The sequence below is a fragment of the Ambystoma mexicanum genome, chromosome 12 (genome assembly GCF_040938575.1).
Source record: "Ambystoma mexicanum isolate Mex_15411 chromosome 12, UKY_AmexF1_1, whole genome shotgun sequence".
In the NCBI taxonomy this organism is placed as follows: Eukaryota; Metazoa; Chordata; class Amphibia; order Caudata; family Ambystomatidae; genus Ambystoma; species Ambystoma mexicanum.
This window is the reverse complement of record NC_090936.1, coordinates 581,110,857-581,135,575: the sequence shown is the minus strand read 5'-3', so window position 1 is coordinate 581,135,575 and position 24,719 is coordinate 581,110,857. Positions and strand designations below refer to the sequence as shown.

The 24,719-nt window shown below is 45.3% G+C and overlaps 1 protein-coding gene across 2 annotated transcripts in view; it reads left to right on the top strand.

The window, feature by feature from the left end:
- UNC93B1 (unc-93 homolog B1, TLR signaling regulator) overlaps positions 1-24,719 on the top strand; it is a 334,830-nt gene that overhangs the window by 174,856 nt on the left and 135,255 nt on the right. For both annotated transcript variants that reach the window (XM_069628924.1, XM_069628925.1), the window contains one exon: positions 11,327-11,480. In XM_069628924.1, the coding sequence (XP_069485025.1) occupies positions 11,327-11,480 (154 nt within the window). The remainder of the gene's footprint in view (positions 1-11,326; positions 11,481-24,719) is intronic.

Genomic DNA, 24,719 nt, shown 5'->3' with positions numbered 1-24,719 from the left:
GTCTTTTTCAATGAGCAGGGCCTCCAAGGCGCCGATTTCGTGTTCTATAACCTCCAGGACTTCCCACAGTTTCTGACAGATACCCCCCACACTAGCAATGATTTCTCCCCTAATCACCACATTCATAGTTTCCCAAACATTGCCCCAATTGTCTACGCTCCCGATGTCTTTCAAGAAATCAATCAGGGTATCTTGTAGCTTCCCCCTAAACAGATTGTCCCACAGGGCATCCGTGGGCATGCGCCATGTCGTTTTCCCATACGATCATCAGGGGAGAGTGATCAGGCATCGTGCAGCCCATGAACTCGGCAGAGGTGAACTGAACCAGGTGCTCAGTCCCCACAACGAAATAGTCTATCCTGGCATGTAAGTCATGGGGGGAAGAATAAAAGGAATATCCCCTGGTGTATGGATGCATTTCCCTCCATAAATTAATAAATCTAAGTCAGACAATGCCACGTTCAGAGCAGCTGTAGTAGGAGATGGACCGTCCCAAGTGAGAGAGGTTCTGTCAAACGTTACATCCTGTACACAATTAAAATCACCACCCCAAACAAAGAAAACGTTCTGTCTTGATGCCATGCGATTGCACAATGGGTGTATGTGGGCCGGTATCATGTGATTTGGAAAATAGGAATTTACGATACATATTTCCCTGTGGTCAAGGTAACCCTGCAAGATTAAATACCTTCCTTCCCTATCCTTTTCCAATTCTAATAACTGGAATTGTAGCGCCCCATCTATCCACGTGAGTAACCCTCTAGCAAACTGGGAATATGTGGCACCATAACACGTCCCACCCAAGCGAGATATAACCGCATCCTGACTCTCCGCCATGAGATGGGTCTCCTGAAATAAAGCTATAGAAATGTTCTTCCAGTGCAGATAGGATTTCACCCTATAAGTCCCTTGCGTTCCATGTCAGGACTTTAATCTGTGTCATGATCAAGTCCTAATCAGTATTGCCGCCTTGGTTCCCTTGCGGCTTCCACAATGAGTTGTCATACTGGTCAGAAGTAGCACCGTTCGTAACGAAAAGCATGTGCTCCCAATCCCATAATAAATGCATACAGTGCAGTAGTAAGGGACAATCACTGCTATTCTCGACACACCCCTCCTCCTAATGATAATACGATGCATGCCACAAAACATAACATAACCTACACAAAAATAAAATAACAACATTTCAAACTCAAAGTTTAAATATTGCCCAACAGTAACACTCTGTTCGGGCACACCTGTACTTCTAGTCCTTCCGCGGCCCTGTATACGAGGTAAATTGGTCAGCAATAGGCCAGCCCCGGATATCAACCCAAACAGGGTTAACCAAGTTCACCAGTGGGCAACAGATCTTTGCCCCCACTGAAAGGAAGTATACAGTAGAGACACCAGACCCCCTTAGTGTTCTGCAATCCAAAGAATCCCTGGGGGCAGCACACAACAGTACACAGTCTGGCTATATGAGTAATCAAGTCATCTTGCGTGTGCCCAGCCACAGCAGATAATGTCATGGCGCGCCGACTCCACAGCGTTGGGAAGGCTCATAAGTATGTTAAGACATTCAACAGATTGGTGGAGCTTCAATCTCATCAGTGTCTCAGCAGGTGGCTCCTCCGTCTCCGCACTGCTTTTGATATGCAGATTGTTATGTTCAATCCACATATTTGTTGCGTCCAGACTGTTGAAAAAGTGTGATTTGCCATTGTGCAGAACTTTCACCCTAGCCAGATATATAAGCATATATTTGAGCCCAACTGTCTGAGCCTCGCCTTGATAGGTATGAACATATTCCTTGCTTTTCTGAACTGCAAGAGTGTAATCCGGACACATGGCAATCTTTGAGGAAGTCCTTTGTATTTTACCCCCTTCTGTAGAGAACTGTAGGATTACCTCCCTATCTCTAAAGTTCAGAATTTTAGCTATAATAGGCCTGGGATATGACCCTGGCGGGGGTTTCTTCTGGAGTGATCGATGGGTCCGTTCCACTGCAAAGCCTTGTAACGACTTCCCAGGGCCAGTTTCATGGAGGAGTACGTTTTCAATTTTGGTGTTCGGGTTTAAGCCCTCCTCGTCCTCCAGGAGCCCTAGCACACAAAAATGGTTCCTGCAGGATCCGCCTTCCCTATCTTCGGCCCTTAGTTCCAGCCTGGCGTCTTCAACCTGGACATGAGATCCCCGATGGCAACAGTGGTTTCCTTCAGCAGCGATTCTGCATTTGTAACTCTTGCCTCCAGTGAACGAAAATCCCGCTGAAGTAATTTAACTTCTATCTTCACCTCATCAATCCTGGTTTCCAGTGAGGATCTCAATGCAGCTAGTACATGGCTCTCCCGCGGGGTCCTTTTGTTGCAAGTCAGACTCCTATGGTTCTGCTGCCCCACGGAGAGCAGGATCACAGTGTCTGAGCTGTATCGCTAAGGAGTCCGTTATTATGCCCTTACTTTTATGTTTAGCAGTCGACATGGTAGGAAGCGTTGTGCGGGCGCAGGGCTAGTACAGCATGTGCCGTGTGGTTGTGCAAATCAAAATGAAGGCAACTAGTCAGAGGGGCGCCAATTCCAAACTGCATTAACAAAGTCTTATTAACAGCCCCCCCAAGGGCCTGTTAGGAAAGAGGTATCCTTCAGGGATCAGGTATACTATAGCGGCGAGGCAGTCATTGGGGATTCACCTGCTGCGTTATGCTGAGTCCCGGCAGGTAACCCGAAATTGCCCCTAGTTTGCCCAAAAATACTGCACAGCAAACCTCCAGGTGTGTTCCACAGCTCCCCCCTGGTGCAGGCACAGCCCAAGGTCCCGTGTACCAACTTTGATTCTAGTGGTCACCCATCAGCGCAACCCAATTATCATTGAAAAGGACTGTTTAGAAAACCTGGTTCTATGTCTCTAATGTCTCCGGGGCAGCAGCACGTAGCGCAGCAACGTCAAAAGTTGGATCAACACCTGTAGTAAATCCGGCAGACACTGGGCTTTTGACAATTTGTCCCACATAAGATCACGATCAACTTTATCGAAGGCTTGCCGTAGATCGACAAAAGAAAAGTAGATTGGTTTGTGACTTTTCAATGATTCCAATTTCAGGAGATTTAGGATAGCAAGATTCAGTTCAACACCGACCCCTTTGGTGAAACCAGTTTGTCTTTCATCTATGAGGTTCACCATGGCAGCCCATCTTGCTAAACTTTTTTGCAAAAAAGATGAAAACATTTTGCCAATCACGTCTAACAGGGCAATCGGACGGTAGTTGGCTGGGTTGGAACGATCACCTTTTTTCAAAATGGGCACAACTACCGCCGATTGCCAGAAAGACGGGATCTTTCGTGACCTCACTATTGCCTTGAACAAAATGGCAATAAAGCTTGTCCATTGTTTTGGATTCTTTTTCAAGGTTAGATTCGACAAGCCGTCCAGGCCTGCTGCTCCAGAGTTCTTTAGTTTCATAATTGCAGTTGCGATGTCGTCCTTGCTTACCTCAAACTCCCATTTAATTTCAGCATTCAGCCACTGCTTAACTGTTCGTTTGTAGGGAAACATGAAGACTGTTGTAAAATGTCTTAGCCAATCAGCGTGGCTTACTCTTACTATTTGGCTGCCCATCTGATTACAAGATCCTTCATTGATTATGGCCCAAGTTTCGCGGATCTTCCTTTGACAGATGAGTTTTAGCATTGTCTCAGCTTGTTCTTGATTTTGGAACCATCGAAATGTACGGGCCCAATTACGATATTTTTGTTGTCGTAGTCTTATCGCTTCATATTTGTCTGTGTTTGAATTCAACCTTTTCAATTTATTTAGATCTTTTCGTAATTGTAGTTTTTTCTCTGCGGTTATTTTACTGAATGGGTATTTGTGTTTAATATTCACATGTCTAAAGCCTGTTTTCGTCTCGATAAATTGTGTCAATAAGGGGGCGTACTCAACCTGATAGTTATCTTTCACAAGACCTAAACCCAGAGATTCTGTTAACTTTGTAATCTCTGTTGGTCTCAGGCGTAAACGGCTAAGGCCCTGATTTATCTCGGCATTGGCTTTATATGTCTCACCAGGGGTGTTTCCTTTTATTAACCACATCAGATTTACTGCATCGTGATCACTGTTCCGCATTTGGATCACCTTCAATGTTTGGATCTTGGGAGTGAAATCCCTAGAGGACCAAATGTAGTCGATAGTTCTATGTGACTGATTTCTATGCCAAGTGGCCTTTGCAGGTATATCTCCACGTGTTTGACCATTCAGCATCACACAATTCCTTTCTGTCAATTGTATCCACCAGATGGTACTACGCGTGGTGTGTGTGCTGTCTAATTTCTTCATGACTTGGCCATTGGAATTAATCCAAGAATGATTCAGATCTCCGCATAAAATAATTGAATAGTTCGTAAACTCCAACAGGAACTTATCCATTATCCCTGTAATTGAAGAAATAAATGAATGCGCCCTTATTTTCGCTGGATTCCAGTAGACCTTTAGTAGAAGAAGAAAATCAGGTGACACGTCCTCTTGAACTACAATTTCTATGATGGTTCCTTGTACATAAATATTTGGGTGTATTAAACTGTTTATTTGCCAACCTGGGTGGTTTTTAACCGTAGTTAAAAGACCAGAAAATGGACAACCAGTGGGATTTTTTATAGCTGGATTTAGTATAGTGGTATATCCTTCACATGTTGGTTTGGTCCGCATCCAAGTCTCTTGCAGACAGATCAGATTGTGGTTGGCTTTTGTTAGTTCATTGTCTTGTAACAGATGTAAAAAGCCTCTGGTATTCCATGAGATGAATGAGCACTGATAAGGCTCTGCATGGGCAGTGAGCTAATGGCGATTGGTGGAAGTACCGCCAACATGTTGATCATTTCTCGCCCTTCTCTGAACAGGTTCAGCTGTATTACCTCTGAAGTAGGTCTGTAATAATTGCTTTCTGTTCTCTTGCCGAGATGGCTGTGAGAGGCTATTAGACAGTTTAGAGACAGATTCGCCTTTTGCTAAAATCCTGTTTTTTGCGGCTCTCAAGGTATTTGCTACAACACAGAATTGAATATGCAGTATCACCCAATCAGATCGATGTTCATATTTGTAGTCAACTATTTGAATATCATCAGAGTCAATTTGACTTAATGCAGGAATAGAATTCAATAAATTCATCACATTTCGTCGGTTCAAATTGACTGAATTGATGTCTTTCAAAATGTATTCCAGTTCCAATTTCCCCCCGTCTTCCACTTTACTGTCTTTCCACTCGTCTTACTGCCTTCTGCCTTTACTTGATTTTTCAACTTGCGACAAGGTATATTTGGGATTGAGCTTTATGCCGAGTGAAGACTCTTTTGATTTACTGGACTTGCTTTCTACGATCTTGTCCCTTTGAGAACGAGAATGTTGAGGAGGTTCTGTCACTTCAAATGTTTTTGTAATTTTTAGTTTTTTCAAATCTTCTGGGTTTGTCTTTGCCAGTATTACCTCACATTCTTCTATCTCTGGGTCTTCTTCAGATGAATCAATGGTGTTATTACTGGAGGACTCATCACCCACAGAGTAGGTTGAAAGATTGGCGAGATCTTCAGAAGTGAAGGACTCTGGATCATTTGAATCTTCAGAGTCTAGACGAGGTTGCTTGCCTGTCGGGGGCCTTAGAGGCCATCACATTATTTTTGGTTTGAAGGGAGTTTCCTGCTTTATGAGTTGTAGAGGTCTCTTTCACTGGTCGCTTGAACATCAGTACTGGAGGAGGGGTGGTCAAATTCCTAATAAACTTTTTGGATGAATTTGATTTTGTAGGACCACCTTTCTTTATTCGGTCATCTTTCTTTTTCCCAGTTATTTTGATTTTTTGGATGTTATTGCTTGACTTTCCGGCTAGAATTTTTTTGCATCATTGAAGATTCCAAAAGAAACTACCTTCGTCTCATCCTGAATGGCTGGAGGAATAAGCGGAACTGGAAGCTTGTCTCCCCCAATCATAGACGCTTCAATTTGTGCAGCAATTGCCAAGTGAGACTCCACCTGGGGTGCAGGAGTTAGGATGTCAGTAGATAGCAAGTTTAAATTGGAATTCAGCGTTTTGGTGACTGCAATTTTAGCATCCAATTGAGCAGTTGCACATGGAAAATGCATTGCGTGGTTGCCTGCAGACGAACGAGAGGGCTGCACGTCAGATCAAAGTGCATTTGGACTGATTATGTTTGCACTTGAATCAGTTTGAGAAGCGCTAGATTGTTTAGTCTTTACTGTAGAACATGAGTCAGCAGTAGATTCACTGATGTTGCCTCTAGAAACTCTACAAGGACGATCTTGTGAGGTCTGCTGGTGTATCCATTACCCACATTCTAATATTGCATTAATGAGTTCTATTTTTTGGCGAGTCTCCTTGTGGACCAAGTCAATTAGTCTGTTTTCCCATTTAGTCGACTTCCCAGCTTCGGTATCCAACCTACGCGAGGTCTGTTCAGCAAAAGCTTCAAGGGTTGAAATCTTCGCGTTCACTACTGCTAGAAGAGTGTTTTGGTTGATCAAGTCTTCATGCAAAGTTTCATACAACTTCATGAATGGTATCAACGCAGAAGAAGTTGCTGCCATGACATTATATAAATTTGCAATCCAGCTGTCACTGACAAGTGAAGATTGGTCTCTTCAGCCTCTTTTCACAACTGTATCTTCTGAAATCTTGAGGCCTAAGATTGACGTTTCTGGGCACTCTTTATTTGAGCTTTGTATGTCGATTTGGGCTAGCGGCATTTTATCCGTTATGTGGGAAGCTTTTGAACTTTTACCTAGATTTTTTAGGTGACTTGTTGTGGATCCATTACTTGGAGTACTTGTCATGTCGCCTGGGGAGATGTCTCTTTCAGTTACCGTTAATTCACAACTATTGTGGTTTCCAACAACAGAAGATCTTGGAAGAGTGCTATAGAAGGTAATTCGTAAACCTTCATGCTCTCTGAACTTTGTTGCGGATACACTAGGACTTTTTATGGATTGTCTGATGTGCATGAAGTCAGCTTTCAGGCGTTCGGCAAAGCACGCCTCCTTCATGGCTGCATCTGCGAAATGAAAGCATAACGTTTTGTCGGTGACCTTTAATTTGGAAGAATTTGCAGCGGCAGTATCAAAACTTCCGTGGAGCCTTTCTTTTAAGTTGCTGCTCTTCGTAAGAGCAGTCATGTCCTTAGTTAGAGTCTTGATGGCTGCTATTTGAAGGTTGGTCAGGTCGAGGTTCGTAGCATTAGGCTCATCATCATTACCCACAGTTTGAAGATTTACAGTCGGTTTACATCCACATGCATTTAGGACAGAGAGTTGGTCAATATGATCATTATCACTTTGAGAGTTCGCACTCTTCAGACCATCTAAGTCCCTCGCTAAATTACGCTGACAAGGGACCTGGTTGTGTTGGTTATGATTGACCTTAATCAACTCAATATTTCCAGAATGGGCTATTTTTTTAGCACATCGCAGTTCATTCGCAGATATGGATGTATGCATGTCACATTTGGTTTGGTTATTAGAAACAAGAACTATGGCATCAGCGATGTCGCTTGCTTCAATCAGTTCATGGTCAGAGATCGCAGTATTTGCATCAACAACTAGATGTGGAGTAGAAAACTGCTTTGACAGGTCAGGAGATGATATGGATATGGGCTGATGCTGTGAATCGGGATCTAAGGAAGTGACACTTTCTTTGTAACTTGCAGCTTCAAATGTAAAGCGTCAGGGACTACCGGACACGGATCATCAAGAAACAAAAGTGGACCGACGGGGCAGCTTACTGCTGGGGAAGAGAGTAATGAGGGATGCTTAATAGACTGAGTTTTTTGGTGACATGCAAACAGCATTGCACTCACCTGGTTTATGGACCTCCGTTTCAGTAATCATGGCTGGTTCGTTGTCAAAATCAAAGTTTGTGCTCACGTTCGCCAGCCCGCGTTGTTGTTGTAGTAATATTTTTTGGCGAGTCAGTGGACCCGTCTCCTGCATCCTACTCATATGCCAGAAGGTTTTACTGTCTAGTTTGATCACGGTATCCCAAATAAGTAGACCGCCGATTTAAATGTCCACCAAGACCGTGGCGTGTCTGACAGTAAAATATAGCTGGTTACGTTATCCATTTTTTTTTCTGTAGAAGGGAACACGGGCGCGGGCTCCAGGCACCAGCCCGCCAGCCCAAACAGCAAAAACAGTATTAACAGACGCCCTTCACTTTGCGACAGGCTTAACGCCGTAAGGGCGATTCGGAAGTCCTTTTGAAGTTGCTTCCTGGGTAGGCAGAACCAAAGCCCTTAAAGCTACAGGGCAAACAAAGCACCAACCGTGCTGCAGGCTCCGGGCTCCAAACTGTAGACGCGGCAAAAACAGTATTAACAGACGCCCTTCACTTCGCAACGGGCTTATTCAATTAATTATAAACGTTGAAATAGACACTAGTCAACTCTATTGAACAATATTATTGGTTCTTACTGGTTTAAATTAATGTGCTAATTCACAGTGTCTGATATCATTGAAATTATGTATGCATTATACATCCACATTGCAACTGGTTAAAACATATGCACCTTGCCCACTAGCGCTTCTTAGCCTACCCCTACTTCAACAATATCTGTGATTCTAATTTGTCAATTATCCAAACTTTTATATCAAAGTCTTTAAATTGTATTACTTGCAGTGACACGCGATGGAATTCAGTTAACGTACAATCTGCTCTTGCTGTTCTGATAGTCTGCAATGTTCTGACCATTAAATGTCTCTTTTAAATGCAATTTACTTGCATCTGAAGCACCGAATGGGCCTCTTGCATAACTCGGAGCTGTCCTCTTATCAGAATGAGGAGTTCAATTTTCAAGGACTCTGTGCACTTCCAAAGGGACTTCATTATTCCACGTGTGCCTTGTCCTGTTCGTCGGTGGACCTCTGTGTGTTTTTGGAGTCCTTCGCTGCTTCTCCCATTTAGAGAGCCTGCCAGAAGTTATCAGTCCCCGAAGAAACCCCCCCCCCCCCGCAGTCTAGGCCGCATTGCTTAGAACACACGCTCTTTCAAACCGTAGCTTCAGCACCGACTCATCCAGTCGGCTTTATCTTCTGCCCTCTTCTTTCGTGCAGTCTTTTTTTTTCTCTGCACATTCGAGCTGCTGTTCTTATTTCTCTGCCCTTTCTGCTTTTCTCTCCTCCTTCCTTTTTTTGCTTGCCTCCTTTCTCTTTCTTTTTTTCTGAATGTTGAGTTGCTATATTTGAGTTTCCTTCCAGATCTCGCCCAGTGGCGCCCTAATGCCTGATCGATCACTCCATTTAGAACAATGGGCCTTGTTACCTAGGATATAAACTTCCTATCCTTTAATGCTTCATCTCTGGTACATCCTTACACCGTGTGAAGTCATTCTGACTTGCAACATCATGAACTCCACTAAGCGCTGCACTTTATAAAATCCTTTTTTTTTACTTGCCTGCAGTTTTTAACCCTTACCATGGCGAAGAGATCCATGCGCTGGTCCTAGAATGTTATGACTCTGCCTTATTGCTTTGACTCTAGAAAATGCATCTTTTTTGAAGCAGTTAATTCTCCCCCCCAAAGCACAGCCTATTTGTTAATAGTGGATTAGTACATATGTTAATAGCGCAGATGCATTTTCTTTGTCGTCTTTTTATATTTACAAATAGAGTAGCTTAATTACTGAAATCCTGCATTGCTCCAGTTATTCTGCCCGGCCATTGTGGTTAACACGGCTACGGGCTGTCAATGGGTGGGTGTAAAAGCCAAACCTGTAAGAAACCGTCAAGTTGGTTTAAACAGGAACTTGGAATCTTCTCGTATGAATCATCTCAAATGCATCGATTGACTCCATCCATATGATCTATGTTTGGCTTGTTACTTGGATCTGTTACGTTGTTTAACCGTCTTCATGTTAGCGCCCTGATGCTTGCGGAATAAATAAAAAATGAAATCATGTGTGCATTCAAAACAACGATATGTGAAAATAACTACAAAAAAGAACATTGGCGGTCAACATGAATGTGTTATGTACATTGGTTCTTAGGATTGCCTCACAGTTAACACATGTCCTAATTTGAACAGTGCAGACAGAAGAAGTTAAGCTGAATCCAATCAATGATCTCCTCCGGTGCCTTTACTTCATAGTGTAAACCTGTAGTACATGACTGCAGTTTTAAAATGTTTAGAGGTGCAAATTAAAGCCTTTATGGTATACTTTGTTGTTCCTGAAGGGGTGAGCTCCTGGAAGCTGGCCGTCCTGATGTAACCAAACACCCACAAGATGTGTCCTTCCTCCTCCAATCCCATCTCCATTTTATCTGTATTCCAGTGCAATAATTTCGACTTATAGGTGGCACTTTGCTAACAAATAACCAGAAAAAACTCCTACAACAGCTTCTACACTACAGTGCATTGCTTCAATGAATTGGGATGCTTGGTGCGATAGGCAGTGAGCAACATTTTTAAAGGAGCTAATGGGGTGCTGCGATTGGGTTGAGGTAAAACAATACATTTAGTATAATGCGCTCTTAAACGTACATAGAAACTTATTAAGAGGCACCTTCCAACTGTCCTTCACATCGCACCCCCATGCCACCTGCCTCGCTAGACGCTGTCCGCCCCTCTCCTCCCCGCCATCCTGTACATCTGCACACCTACTCTGCGCCCCTCTGTATCCTACCCCTGCTGCATATTTGTTACCTCTGAAAAGTGCTCTGTTATGCATCTGTACTGTTGTATACCTCTGTGAAGCGCTCCGTTGCTTCTCGAAGCCAGGTCTGCGCTCATTAAATACTATAAGAATAATAATATCCTTGAAATCCTTCCCAAACATGACGTCCAACCGGGGTAACAGGTAAATGGTGAACCAAGGGCTTGGATCACCTGAAGATCCCCACTCTTTACCCGCTTGCAGAACATGAAGGAAAATCCGCTAGTGGAACTCCATAGCGCTGCTCCTCTCACCTTCCCTGCCCAGGGCTCCAGGAATGGGGATCTTCGTGGAAGGAGACACAAAAGGCATTTACAGTCTAGCGACCTCCTTCAGATGTAGACTGCTCCACCAATTGGCCCTTGCCCTGCAGCGGCCTTCCTCATACAGTAAATAAAACCCACATATTCTCCCACCACATATGGCCGCCCTGATGACCTAGTGTGACCATCACCCTTGGAGTAAGGGTGCCGTCTCAGAAAGAGCTAAATACGTTGCTTTTTTAGTGATAAACTAGGCTGAGTTTTTTATGATTGACCTCCTCTAGGCCTTGGATTCTTTTAGTGCCAAGATACCTTTTGGGTTGTAGCTGCGCTTATTTTAACATTAACAACGCTCCTTTCTTTTTGTTTCCCCAGGTTTGCTCCAGATGCAGTTAATCCTCCACTATGATGAGACCTACCGAGAGGTGAAGTATGGGAGCGTCGGCCTTGAGGACATTGATAGCAAAATGCTGATTGGGATTAACGTCACCCCCATCGTGGCTCTGCTCTACACACCAGTGCTCATTAGGTACAAGCAGCTTTCTCGAACTTACAAAATGGTGCTCCCTCTTGGTGTAGGTCAGCCTTGGGTATAGTTTCCATGGGAGGAGGTGTGGTGAACTCTTTGCTCACCCATCTACTTTAAGCCACTGGCCCAGACATCTCCACTGTAGATTCTTATTATAAGAGGAGGCTTAGCAGAGGCACGCTGATACTGCAAACACTGTGCGCAAACACGTCCACCATGCTTCACCCAAGGAATCCACAAACTTGAATACAAATATCTAAACCTTTCCGTGTTCTGACGGTAACCTCTACTCCAGTTTTAAAATGAACCCACAATATGCAAATGATCTCCACGAGTCATTCTATGTGTTTTTTCTAACTCGTATCTCTGTAGTTAACCAGAAAACCTTGAGTGAGTATTTTTGTTTGGTGATCTGTGGTGCTCAATTCTAAAAGAAATATCATAAAAATTAATTGATATGACAGCACATTTAAGCGCCAGGCTATTATGCACGTCTATGCAAAAAGGTCCTTGGCACTTAAGGGGTTAAAAGTAGGGTTAGAACAAACTGCATAAACATAATGTTATTGTCTCTATCCCTTCCAAACATGAGTCTTTTGTGAATGGTGAAATGTTCAAAAACAAAATCAATCGAGATAAGACTTTGAAAAGTCTAACTTGAAAGTATTTTCCCATTCAAATGTTTGCAATCACAGAATTGCTCCTTTTTCAAGACGATCGGCAAGTAAGTAGGATGGCCTCTGATCTGGGCTATTGAGCCCATTCTGGGATTTCGCTTTATAGATCATTTCTATGATTCCCGTTCTTGACAATGTGAGATTCATAGTTGTGCATGCAATGCATCCAGTTCTAGCCTTGAGCACTTACCCTCTTAGTTCTGCAATTTACTTTTTGTAATTGTATTTTAGGTGTTATATCTTGTGTTCCACCAAGAAACTGTATTTACGATTTCCTAAACCTGTAAATTAAGATCCCGTTTGTGGCATTTTCCTAATAGAATTATATTAATCACATTTCCTGCTTGAAGGTCCGCCCCAGAAGAGCGCTTGACAAGCCCAATACCTGACTAATTTTTTTGCTTCTGTCCATTCAATTTTCTTAATCATTTAAAGCAATAATTGATATTCCATGTAGTAAAAAAGGAAACACATTTGCATTGTACACAGGGGCTTCTATGACCATATTATTTATGTTTGACAATCTCCTAGGTTCCCGGTTTTAACAGATAACGTGTTTTGGTATCGACTTGTATTAGAAGCCATAGATCATTTGTTGAAAAGGTTTTTCCAACACTTACGTAAACGTTTTGCAAGCAGAAGTGCTAGAGTTCTATGTCTAAAATACTGGATGCTCTTCTATTATTTGGGAGTCCATAACAACAGAAAACCCTGAAAGATAGTATTAAGTTGAGGTGCCAAGTGGAACCCCAATGTTTTACTCGTTTTGGCTTTGCTATCAGAGTTTTGTTTGTTAGCAAGATTGCTTGGCCTAACTAGGTTATATAGCTCAGTGTGTTAAGCACACACTGCTGTGATCTGCGTGCAATAGACAAGTCGCAGGTTCAGTTCCTAGCAGCATTGACTCAACCTATCATTTTGATGTTGATATATTGAGTTCAGATAAATTGGGGAATAGTCCAACTTGTTTGCAGCACTACAAAACAGCAAATAAAACTGTTGTAGGAAGTGCTATACTTGTGAAAAGTTGTCGTCATTGAGTATTATTTTTAACCCCATATCATGGAGACAGTCCAGGGAAACACCCATCTGTGAATCAGGTTATGTATCTGATATGCTAAGTTCAAACCCTAGCAATAAATGACATCCCTACTGCTAATGTTTGCCATATGAATGTACAAAAAAGGCTTACCTAAAATATCGACTTCCTTGTTAAAACCATGGGTGCTTTTATTAAGTAGTGCCAAATCGCATCGTTTTGTTATTCGAGAGAAAAAGAGTTAGAGAGTTCGAGAGAGCGCAAGATTTGTATTTTTGCTTATAAATCAGATGGAAAAATATATAAAGTCTTAAACCATTCTGTGTGTAACTACATGTTGCGATGAAGCCAATTGAAGCATGGCAAAATTCAGTCCGAATTTTTGAGGTGCACTTAATAGTTTTTTTTTTTAAACCTCTCTTAATTTTTAAACAACTAAATAACAACCATACAACCATAAATGCAGTGATTGGAACATCATACAGCCTATTATACCACTTTGGGCACCTGGGATCTTGCACTTGCCCATGTTAGCCGTTCCTGTGTGGGTTCCTGGGGTATGTTCTGGTTAAAGGGGGAGGGGGCATGCTCAGGGGCACTTAATAATTAACGCCGATTCAAGTTGGCCGCTGACACGAGGCAGACGAGCCGACGGCTGCTCTCCTGTTCCAGTACAGCTAACGGCAGCATCCACCACCCCGATGGCCAAAAAAGAGGAGAAACTGGAGCACAACACCCCTCTGCCCCCACCCACCGGAGTAAGGTGTTTCCTCTGGGAAGGAGGAGGCATGCAGAAGCAAACTCGGCACAAGAGGAGGCGGGAATCGCCGGCAGGGCGCCCGGTGGAGCGAGAGGATCTGCACTGGGTGCTGAAGAAGGGGCAACTGGCGCGGTGAAAGGGAGGAGTGGGTGAACCCCCACAGCGGTCCCTAAACCTGCAAGAGCACAGAGAGGTAAAAGGGTTGAGCTCCCGGGCACAGGCGGACCGGAGGGGGCAGTGCACTGGAACAGGCATATCACGCAAAATCACGTACAAGCGAGCCTAATTACCTCTCCCTGTCTGTGCTTTTGTTGAGCCTGCAGTATTTTGGATTTGTGTTCCTGACTCACATTAGTCTAAACACATTCACCTTACCATGCCACAAAAAATTCGTAACTGCTTTTAAAATAAAGTTTATTCATACATTACTCCTACATTAGTAATAAAAACCATGTATACCTTTTTTCTTGGGCACTTTCCACAAGGCACATTTAAAAAAAAACATATTCAATTGTCTGTACCTTATTGTGTCAAATTTTAGGCTAGATAGTGGGGTTAGTACGTGACATACATTAATATGAACACACATTGACCCTTGAATTCATCACCATTGCATAGATTTGTCAATTGTTTTCATTCAGTTATTTAACTGCAGACACAGTGAATACAGTTTCTTTTAACGCTGGAGATATGTTGTTATCTATCTACAAGATATGTCTACATATGTTTCGGCTAGGTTGGTCTATTAGTGTCATGATGCCTACCCCCAGGCATCCGGACCAAGCCCATCAGCCCCGGGAGCATGCATCTAGACATTTAGTAAAACCTCAGCAGCCCCGGCTAGGGGGTATCTGGGTTCAGTCCTGGCGCCTAAGGCGCCAGGCTCATAGTCATTACTTACCTCAGGCTGACCATGCTGCAAATGACTCCAATCCAACATGAAGCCTGAAAGGGACTATTTTTCTACAGGGACTATTTTTTACTCGGGTGTGGTTCTAGGGACTTCTTACCTGGGACTACTTTTGAAGCTATTTAAACCACGCCCGACCAGCAACACACGCTTCGCGTTATTCTGCATCCAGCAGCGTAACGCTCATCGTGCCTGCAGCCTGCATCCAGTCTTCTGCCACGCCAGCCTCGAATCCGGAGCTCCTAAAACAAAGAGGAAAGAAAGGGACAAGGTTAGAAAACAAACTTATTTCTATTCCACACCTGATTCTGGATCCATCTCGTCTCCGGACCTGTAAAGAACATCATTACTGCACGCGCCGCACCTCCAGCTGCAGCGCCGCGCCATACTCGCCAGTCTTCACAGCATCCTTCGGGTCGGTGCTGCCTCCATCATTTCTTCGCCGAACTTCAGCACCTACGAGACAAAAGAAAACCACAAGGTGAGCCGAGGGAACCAACAAATATAATTCTTACCACCGATTTACCACCGTAGGCATCCTTTTGTGACTCTCCATATTTTCACGTGCCGCATCTGTAAAGAGAGTCAAAACAACACGTTTTCCACGTGCAACATTTACCGGACAGCGCCGGGTAATACAGACTCTTACCTGAGCGCCACCAGCTGCCACAAGAGCATCTTTTCATGAGCCAGCTGCAAGACAAGAAAGGAAGGGGGGAACAAGAGTGAACATCGGACATATTGAACTCTATGAACTTAATACGTATTGGTCCTCACCAGGAACCTCAGAGTCAATACTCTCCGGAACTCTCCCGAGCCTTGAAACCAGTGAAGTAACTGGAATCAACGCGCCCCTGCAAATCCACGCAGGATGGAGAGCTCATCTTTCAAGAAAATAAGGTGAGATTGCTGTGAGGGCATTTCGGAGGTGATTAGTTGGGGAGGACTGTGGGGGTGCCATCACTTGAATCCACAAGTGGCTAAATCCATCTCTCCACTTGCAGGAGAATATTTCTATGGGTTAAGCAGACAAGATTAGGAGGGCAGATCCAGTCAGTCATCGCTGCACTACGCATCACGTGGGTGGAGACCGCAGCTGTCCCGGTCCGACCGACGCCCCTTTGGAGCTAGGTGAGCGTAACAATTAGGCACCATCTCTGGTGTCTATTCCTCTTGTTTTAGTCGTCTTCAGGACGAAAAATGTCTTGTGTGTGAGTGAAACAATCACATAAGCCCCAATAGATCTTGCATCGTGGTCACTACAAACAAAACATACAACACATAAAAATCATTACGTAAAAAGGAGTCTTAAAACAACCAAATTCGGTTGGACATGTATGGTTTTGCAAGATACTGACCTGGTCAATATTTTAAGTGGGAAACGAGTGTATGGTATTTTATCGAAGGGAAAAGCTTCCATTTGTCTCAGGAGCTAGATTCTTCGGTTGCCTGTATGAGTTATTTCCTCCATATACAATATGGCTCAGTTTTTCATATTAATGAACCATGGATGATAGTATCATCCTTTTCTTTTCAAAACATTGAAATTTAAGTCTTGTTTACATTAAATTCTTCCTTCGTTTACTAACCTCTCTCTGTATTTGTACCCCATGTAAGGAATGTGAGTTTGATGTGTTGTCCCGCAGGACTTCACAGGTAAGGGAGATCCCTGCTGGGATAACCGGATCGCAAGACCCCCGGGCAGAGAGCCGTGGAGCTCTAGCAGCGAGAGAGCTACACTGAAGGGCCTTGTGGCAAGTGGCAAGGTCCCAGAGGAAGAAGGAAGGTGGCTCGTGGGGAGATCGGAGGCGAGGAGCTGCCGTGAAGGAGGTCCGCCTCGCACCGTACAGGCGAGGAGGAGGAGAAGTGGTTTGGTGCACTCCACGGCACGTGCAGTAAAGAAAAAGGCTCATCAAAGCCTGAGCAGCAGGAGGGAAGGAGGCAGGCTCCCCGCTCGGAAGGAGACGGGGGTGGGGGGGGGGCAGAGATCACACGGCCCCCGCGGCAACTGCGAAACAGGAAGACCCAGCAGGCGGGTAACGTGGAGAACTGGGCGAAGCGCCCGGAAAGACAAGTAAGGAGGAGGTCTGAGGGGCTGGAAGAGCGAGCAGTCTCCAAGGGGACTCCCGTGTAGCAGAGGTGGGCCTCCATACTGCCGATCTCTACTGATAGAGGCCCGGACCAGTAGAAGGGTCCCAGAAAAGGGCAGGGTAAACAAGAAGAGGAGGAAGGTCATCGGACCTGCAAGGGAATGTGGACATAGCTGTAGCATATAAACAAACCCCCGGGAAGGGTGGGGGGGGGCAGTGTGAAGCAGTGGTGCCTGCCAGAACAGCCAATCCCCAGAGGCAATAATCAAGGTGATCAGCAAGTAGCAGGCAAGCCAAGAGGGTCCGGGTTCGAATGGGAAGACCGTGACCTGGAATTAACAGACTGCAAACCCCAGTGACTAAGGGGGGGGGTACACCACCTCAAGCTTTGAAGAGGCGACAGGAACTAAAATAAACCACCGGAAAGGGGAATACTCTGAAAACCACCACCAGCAGCTGAAAGAGACGCGGGGGGGGTGACCGACTGCACAGGGCACACCCCATAATGCACGAGTGAACCAGGAGAATGGAGGAACAAGCAAGCCGAAGCACGAGTGAGGACACAGAGTCGAAGCTATAGGAGGCCCCGGGAGAGGGAGAGTTTTGGAGGTAGGCTGGGGAAGGTGAGAGGCTAACGTAGGACAAGGAATAAATACACTGAGTTCCGGCCGGACTAGGGCCGCACAAAGGGCAGAGGGGAGTGACCCACAGGGGGAAGTATGCCTTGATCACATCTAAAAATTTACTACACTGCCCAGCGCAACAACCACGACAGAAGGGACATCGACCAAAGCTCTCAATGACAACCAAAGCGAAAGGCTGACAGGTGAAAATAGGCCCTCCCATGGGGGACACCAGAGGACACTCACCAATATGTGGCCGGTAGCAGAGGCAAGGGCCCAGCGGACTGCAAGAAGGCCCGGATGGATTCCGGGGCGGAGGGAGGCCGCGCCCCAATGACAAAGCAGGATTTCTGCAGGTAAATGCTCTCCCTGCAAACCACCCTAGCCAAGACATTCAGGTATCAGTTCCAACTGCTGCGGTCAGATCTCAGCGCAGCAATTGGGGAGATGAAACAGGAGTTAGGACAGTTGGGGGAACAAATTGACCTGCTAGAAAGAGGCCTGCAGGAAGTCGATAAAGAGACTACCGCAAACAGTGAGGCGATTGAGCGCCTGAACGTGGCAAAGCAAAACTTGGAAATACAGAGGGAGGACTTGGAGAATAGGTCAAGGAGAATTAACATAAGAATGAAGCGGCTCCCTGACACAATACTGGACAAAGATCTGAAAGAAGAAGCGCAGAAGATTTTCACTGACCTGGTGGGAGGGGAGAAGCCGGAAGCGGTGGAACTGGACCAAATCCATAGGGTGGGGAGGCTGAATAAGGGTCCCAATGTCAGACGGAGAGATGTCTTGGCGGCCTTTGCCAGGTACAGGCAAGAACCAGTAATGTACAAACAGACGGATCAACCGTAAAGTGGGGTTCGGGGGGACAGCCGAAGGGAAGACAGGCAAATACCAGGGATGGAGGAGAAGGAAACGGATAGGGAGCTGGTCTAAGGAGGCGGGGGCGAGTTAAAAGAGGAAAAAGGAAGATATTATCAGTCGCTTCCCCTCAGCTGAGAGAGAAATTTGAGAATCTGGGACAGAAAGACGTCTGGAGGGCAGCGGAGGGGAAAAGAGAGGGATATACATTCCTCTCCAGGGTGCATGGCATGCAATCTAGGATCGATTAGATTTGGGTCTCAGCACGCCTGGTAGGGAGGGTAGAGGGAGTGGAGGGAGTAGAGGTTGGACCCCTGGGGATAGCGGACCATAAGGTGGTTTTGATGAAGCTGTACACGCTAAATTGCACACCGGGTGTCTAGAATTGGAAGCTTCTGGGGGAGATACTGCACGGAGGGAGGAAATGGCAGAGAAGATTAGGCTGTTCTTTGAGATGAACACAAACTCTGAGACAAACGAAAATATCAGGTGTGATGCATTTAAGGCCAGTTTAAGGGGGGGAACTTATTGCACAAAAGGCGCAGAGAGAGAAATAGATGAGTGCCCTAGAAGCCCAGCTCACAGGAGAAGTGGAGGAGGCGCGCCTAAAGGCGGCGGACTCACCGACAAGAAAAACGCTTAGGGCATACAGGGGGGCGGTAGGCCAATTGGAGATTTTGAGGACTAAGAAGGCAGAGAGTGCAATGCTTTTCATGAGGCAGACATATTATGCCAAAGCAAACAAAGCTGATGCATTACTGGCCCGTTTGTTGGGGGAAGCACAGGGGCAAAACACAATTGGGGCGGTAAAAGATGAAAGGGGACAGAGACTCACTAGGACAGAGGAAATCCAGGAGCGCCTAGCCAAGTACTATAGCACCTAATATGCCTCCCAAAACCTGCAGGTACAGAAGCAGATAAACTTCCTAGAAAGGATACAATTGCCGCAGATCCCCCCCCGCCCCCACCAGGAAGAGCAAGACCACCTAGGCCAGGAAATAACAGTAGACGAAGTGCGGGAAACGATTATGAGGCTTCCCCTAAACAAGGCCCCGGGCCCGGACGGCTTCATTGCCGTCTTTTACAAAACATATGCCAACTTACTAAGCCCTATCGTAGCACAGTTTTTCAGCACGTTCAAGACTTCAGGCCGAATCACAGTATCCATGGAGGAAGCTAAAGTCATGCTCATCCCAAGCCCAATAAAGACCCAAACGTGGATGCTATAATCTACACAAAAATGTGGGAGAAAAGATTAGAAACTCATCTTCCCTCACTAGTCCATTCAGATCAGGCAGGGTTTGGCTTGGGTAGGCAGACGGCGGACAACATCAGGAGAGTGGCACACCTGGTAGAGAAGGCCCAGAAGACGCCCTACTTGCGTTGGATGCCGAGAAGGCGTTCGGCCGGGTGGAATGGCCGTTCCTGTTCAGAGTAATGGAGAGAATGGAATTGGGGGGAGATTTCCTCAGAATGGTCCAAGCCAATTACAGGGATTTGACGATCCGCCTGAAAGTGAACGGGTCGATGTCGCGGCCTGTTAGCCTAGGCAGAGGAACCAAACAGGGGTGCCTGCTTTCTGCCCTCCTTTATGCAGTTTATCTGGAGGCCCTGTTACATGCAATAAGGGAGGCAGAGGAGATGCAAGGGATCACCTTCGGAGCAACACAACATAAGGTTGCGGCGTTCGCCGACGACATGCTTTTATCCCTCACAAGCCCCAAAGAATCGATACAAGCATGCAGGACCTTGCTGGCCAGGTTTGGGGAGTTGTCAGGCTTGAGAATCAACCTGGGGAAGTCAGAGCTAATGAATGTAACACTGGGGAAGGAGAAGGCAGAGGAGCTGAAATCAATATCACCATTTCTTTGGTGCCCTGGGGGAATTAAATACATTGGGGTTAAAATCACTCCCGCCCTGGAAGGGTGGTATGCATCTAACTATCTGGCTGCACGAAGAGCTATAAGGACGGATTACCAAAAATGGAGGAATCGTAGAGTGTCATGGATGGGCAGGATGGCAGCTTTGAAAATGATCATGCTCTCATGGCTGCTCCACCTGTTTCAGGCGATCCCACTGCTGATGCCCCAGGAGTTCTTCAGGGAACTAGGAAAGGCAACGAGGGAATTCGTCTGCGAGGGGACGAAACCGCGGATAAGCGGCCACCTGCTCTCGGCACCAAGGAGGATGGGTGGTTTGGCGTTCCCCAACATTCAACAATGCTATGAAGCAGTACAGTTGAGGGTGATAACGGGAATAGTTCCTACAGAGTGAAGGGAAATAATGGGCACAGATGGACAGGGCTGTTGCACAACACAATCTGGGGGAGGTCCTGTGGTTCCCACGTAATAGTAGATCACAACGCCTATATAAGAGCACCATTACAAAAGCTCTAGCTGACACATGGGACAAGGTGGCGAAGGAAAAAGGGATTACGACATACCCTTCACCTTTCACGCCGATCTGTAACAACAAGGAGTTTACACCTGGCCTGGAGATGGGGGGCCTTCGAGGGGTGGAGAAAGGCAGGGTGTAGGAAGATCAGGGACATGTTCATGGTGGACAGAGTGAAAACCTTCCAGGAGTTTAAGTGGGACTTCGGAGTTGGAAAGGGGGAGAGACTCGTAAGACGAGCAGCCACGTGGCAGCACACCCCATTTGAGAAATACCTGTTGACAAATGACTGCTCCAAGGCTCTCATCTCGAGCCTATACAGAGTACTGGATGGGGCCGAGCCCCAGCACAAGTGGCCATACTTGGTTAGATGGGAGCGGATGCTGCGCAAAGCGGTAACAGACGAGGAGTGGGAAAGGTTGTGGAGGAAAATACCAAAGGTGGCAAGGGCATCTCAGCTTCAGGAAGCGTGGTATAAATACCTATTTGGCTGGCACTACACACCGGCTCGGCTACATAGCATATACCTGTAGGTATCTAAGGACTGCTGGATGGGGATGTGGGGAGGACAGAACTACAGCGCACATATGATGGGAATGCCCCAAGATCAAGCCGTTTTGGGAGGAGGTCGACCAGGTGCAGGCCCAGGCCTTCAGTGCGGGGGACAAGAGGGACTGTAAACATTTCTTACTGGGGCTGAAGGGGGCGAGGACAGAGGGGGAAAAGGGGGCAGAGAAAAAGCAAGGGTGATAGTGACGCTGGCAGCAATGACTCTCATAGCACAGAAGTTGAAAGGCCCCACGATCCCAACGGAACAGGAGTGGCTGCGAAAAATATGGGATTTGGTAGTCCTGGAATGGGCCACATATGCAATGGATAATAATCGGCAGAAATTTGCAATGGAATGGAGGTAAACACTGGACCTCCTGAAAGGAGACTTTAGAGCACAATGGTTCCCTTAACATTTGAAACCCCTAGACCTGAACTAGAGGGGCCAGACTGCAAGCTGCCGAGAGGGGGGGAGGGGACAGGGAGGGGAGGGGTTGGAGTTGGGGAAAGTTTATCCTGTTGTAAAAGCAATAAAGAGATGTTTAAAAACAAATAATAATTAGCGCCAATTGTATTTGAGCCACTCCTTTCCCACAGCTTGCTTTTCTCATGAGCCATACTAGCAGGACAAATCCATTACTTCAATCCCCGAAGAAATCAAATCGATCAAGTGGGAGGGTATTACTCTGAGCTACTTACGTTTACTTATGGGTAGCAGTGGCCGAATGATCAAGGCCAGATCTTCAGGGTCATGTTGGGTGCAGTAAGTTCCTAATATGCCAAGCAATGTAGTAAATGTAATGAATAAATTGACGACAAGCCAAGTATTATTTCAGAAAGAAATAACTTTTGTAATCCAATCTAGGCAATTCTCTGCAAAAATGTCAAAGGAGCACCTGTAATACATGTTTGGAGCATGAACAAGATAAAAGGCTGAGTCCCCTAGATAAATAAGGAGAAGAGATGTAGCTCTCTTCTCGTTTACTAGGGATATGATCGCTACCCAGCCTTCCCAGATTGTCGCAACTGCACATCAAGGACCTTTTCTGCAAAGAGTGAAGGAGTGAATCTAATCAGGCAGTGGCTGTGGGTTAGTGGCCGAGTTGGCTCTCAACAACTGACCTTGTAGCCAAATCAGGGAATTGACGTGCTCCCCCCCCCCCCCCAACCCAGACCGGCAGAACCAACAATCCTCTGTTTAGTGTTGCAGTAGAATTCAAAGTACTATATTGCCCGCCAATAGATTTATGGCAGACATTGGTTTTTGCTCTCTTTCAAGCCAGGCTGGTGTCAGTCATATTCCATGTTCCAATCAAGAGCCAATCTGGAACAATGCATCCAAGGTTTCAAGCACGACAATAGTGTGCTCAGATACCACTGCAGCTCACCTTTTGGAATCGGTAACTGTCTCTAGGCCTAGATTTTCCTTCTTAGAAACCTATGGGTATTAATTATGTTATAAATAGCCAATTATAAATAATTAAAAAAGGAAGAAGGGGTTTTTGTATCGGCTCCACTGTATGATGCAAATGTGGCGGAGTGAGGCTCCCATTCTTGTCTGACAAGCAGCACTTCCCAGACTCTAGAAGTCTCTGATTTGAAGGACATTTTAATATAAGAGTAGACTTCATGAATTACAAAGGGGTGCATTTTTAGGAGTCCCTTCTCTTTTGTAGGTTACTTTACAAGTCAGAGGGGAACAGATCCTGAAAGATAGACTCTTCGGGCTGGCATAAAAGTTACTAAGCTACAAAGGTCACCAATTAAAGATCACTGGTGGCCTTGGGTTCGGAATGCTTATTTGCAAGAACTGTCAAAACAATGTTTGAATCCCATGTGGGTTATCCAATGAGTGGAAACATGTACAAGGGCAGAAGGAGTCCATGTATATTTTTCAGAAAGGCATGACTTTCACGATTCAACCAGCAGGAACTGGATATTGAAAAATCAAAAGAAAAGACACACTTAGCAAGGCATATTAAGTGGAAGTCATTTCCTCCTAAACCATCCATTGGCGCAATTGAGACATTTTATCCTGTAGCCTTGTCTAGTGGACTCTGCCGGCATGCTTGCTCAATTCTCATTGTAGACATGGGTGGAATATCAACTCAGCCTCTAAAACAGGAGATCTTTCATTGGAAGGAGCAGTTGGGAGTCCAATATCACTAAAGTTCAAGAATTGGAAAAGAATCCCTTTTGCTAACTGGGGCCCAACCAGGCCAACATTTGTCATCATCAGTGGGGAGCCACGATCCGACTTTACCATTGGCCCAACACTGGCAATCAGAACACCAGCTAGAGGATAGGAGGAACTTGAGATTCATTGGCTTACAAAAAGTGAAATTGGACAGGAGAGGAGGAAACTGGGAGCAGAAATTGAGACAAACCGAAGCAAGACTAATATGCAAATTCAGGACTATTGAATTTGGTTTAAACCAGGACAATGAGATGGTTCATTTTCTTTGAAGTCTATATATGAATGTTTGTGACATATTCTAGAACGCTATACATGTAACAATATCCATTAACGCCAACAAAATGCTAGAAAAGTTAAAAGTATATGAATGGGGATGTATGTATTTGATTATGTAATAATATACAGGAGGAGTCACCAGGGAAGAAGATAGGAGGAACTCCCAAAGAAATGGAACAGTAAGTGATGTTCTTCCAAACATTAGCAGTGAACAAACCTGTGGTTTCGTATTCTATGGGTGAATCGTTCTTTGAAGTGGTCTATCACCCACATTGAAATTTGAGATCTTAATAATTCAAAAAGAAAATTGTTTATCAATCTACATTAAATATAATAATATTTGTTTTGGATCAGGGTATTGTATTTTCAAGACCAATGATTAACGTTAAAGTGCACAACGTCCGGTGACTTTATATGCCAAAACCGCAAATTACCATCTATAGCTCAAATACAATGGTATAAATGCATGTGAGTTATCTTTAATGTAAAAATGAAGTAACTAGCAACTGATTAAAGTAACATTCCCAAGTATAACATTAGTTAAGTGAAGCATGTGGATAGATTGATATGGACCATATCACCTCGGCGGCCATAACGATAGATGGAGACAGCGATGAGGGACAACTAGGTTGTCGTGGTAACATATTAAAACAATACTGTGCTCGCGGCCAGCACTTCCAGCAGACTGGAGCCAACGCGAGGGACTGAAACACTAAGAAAACAAAGGTAAGCGCGGCGGGCAGATTTTTCTGTCCGCCTGCAACACGCATTACTGAGAGATATCAAGCTATAAGTGATTGCCTGCACTTACGCACAGGCCGGTCGGAAAAAAGAGACAGGAGGGGTCTTTTAAAATACAA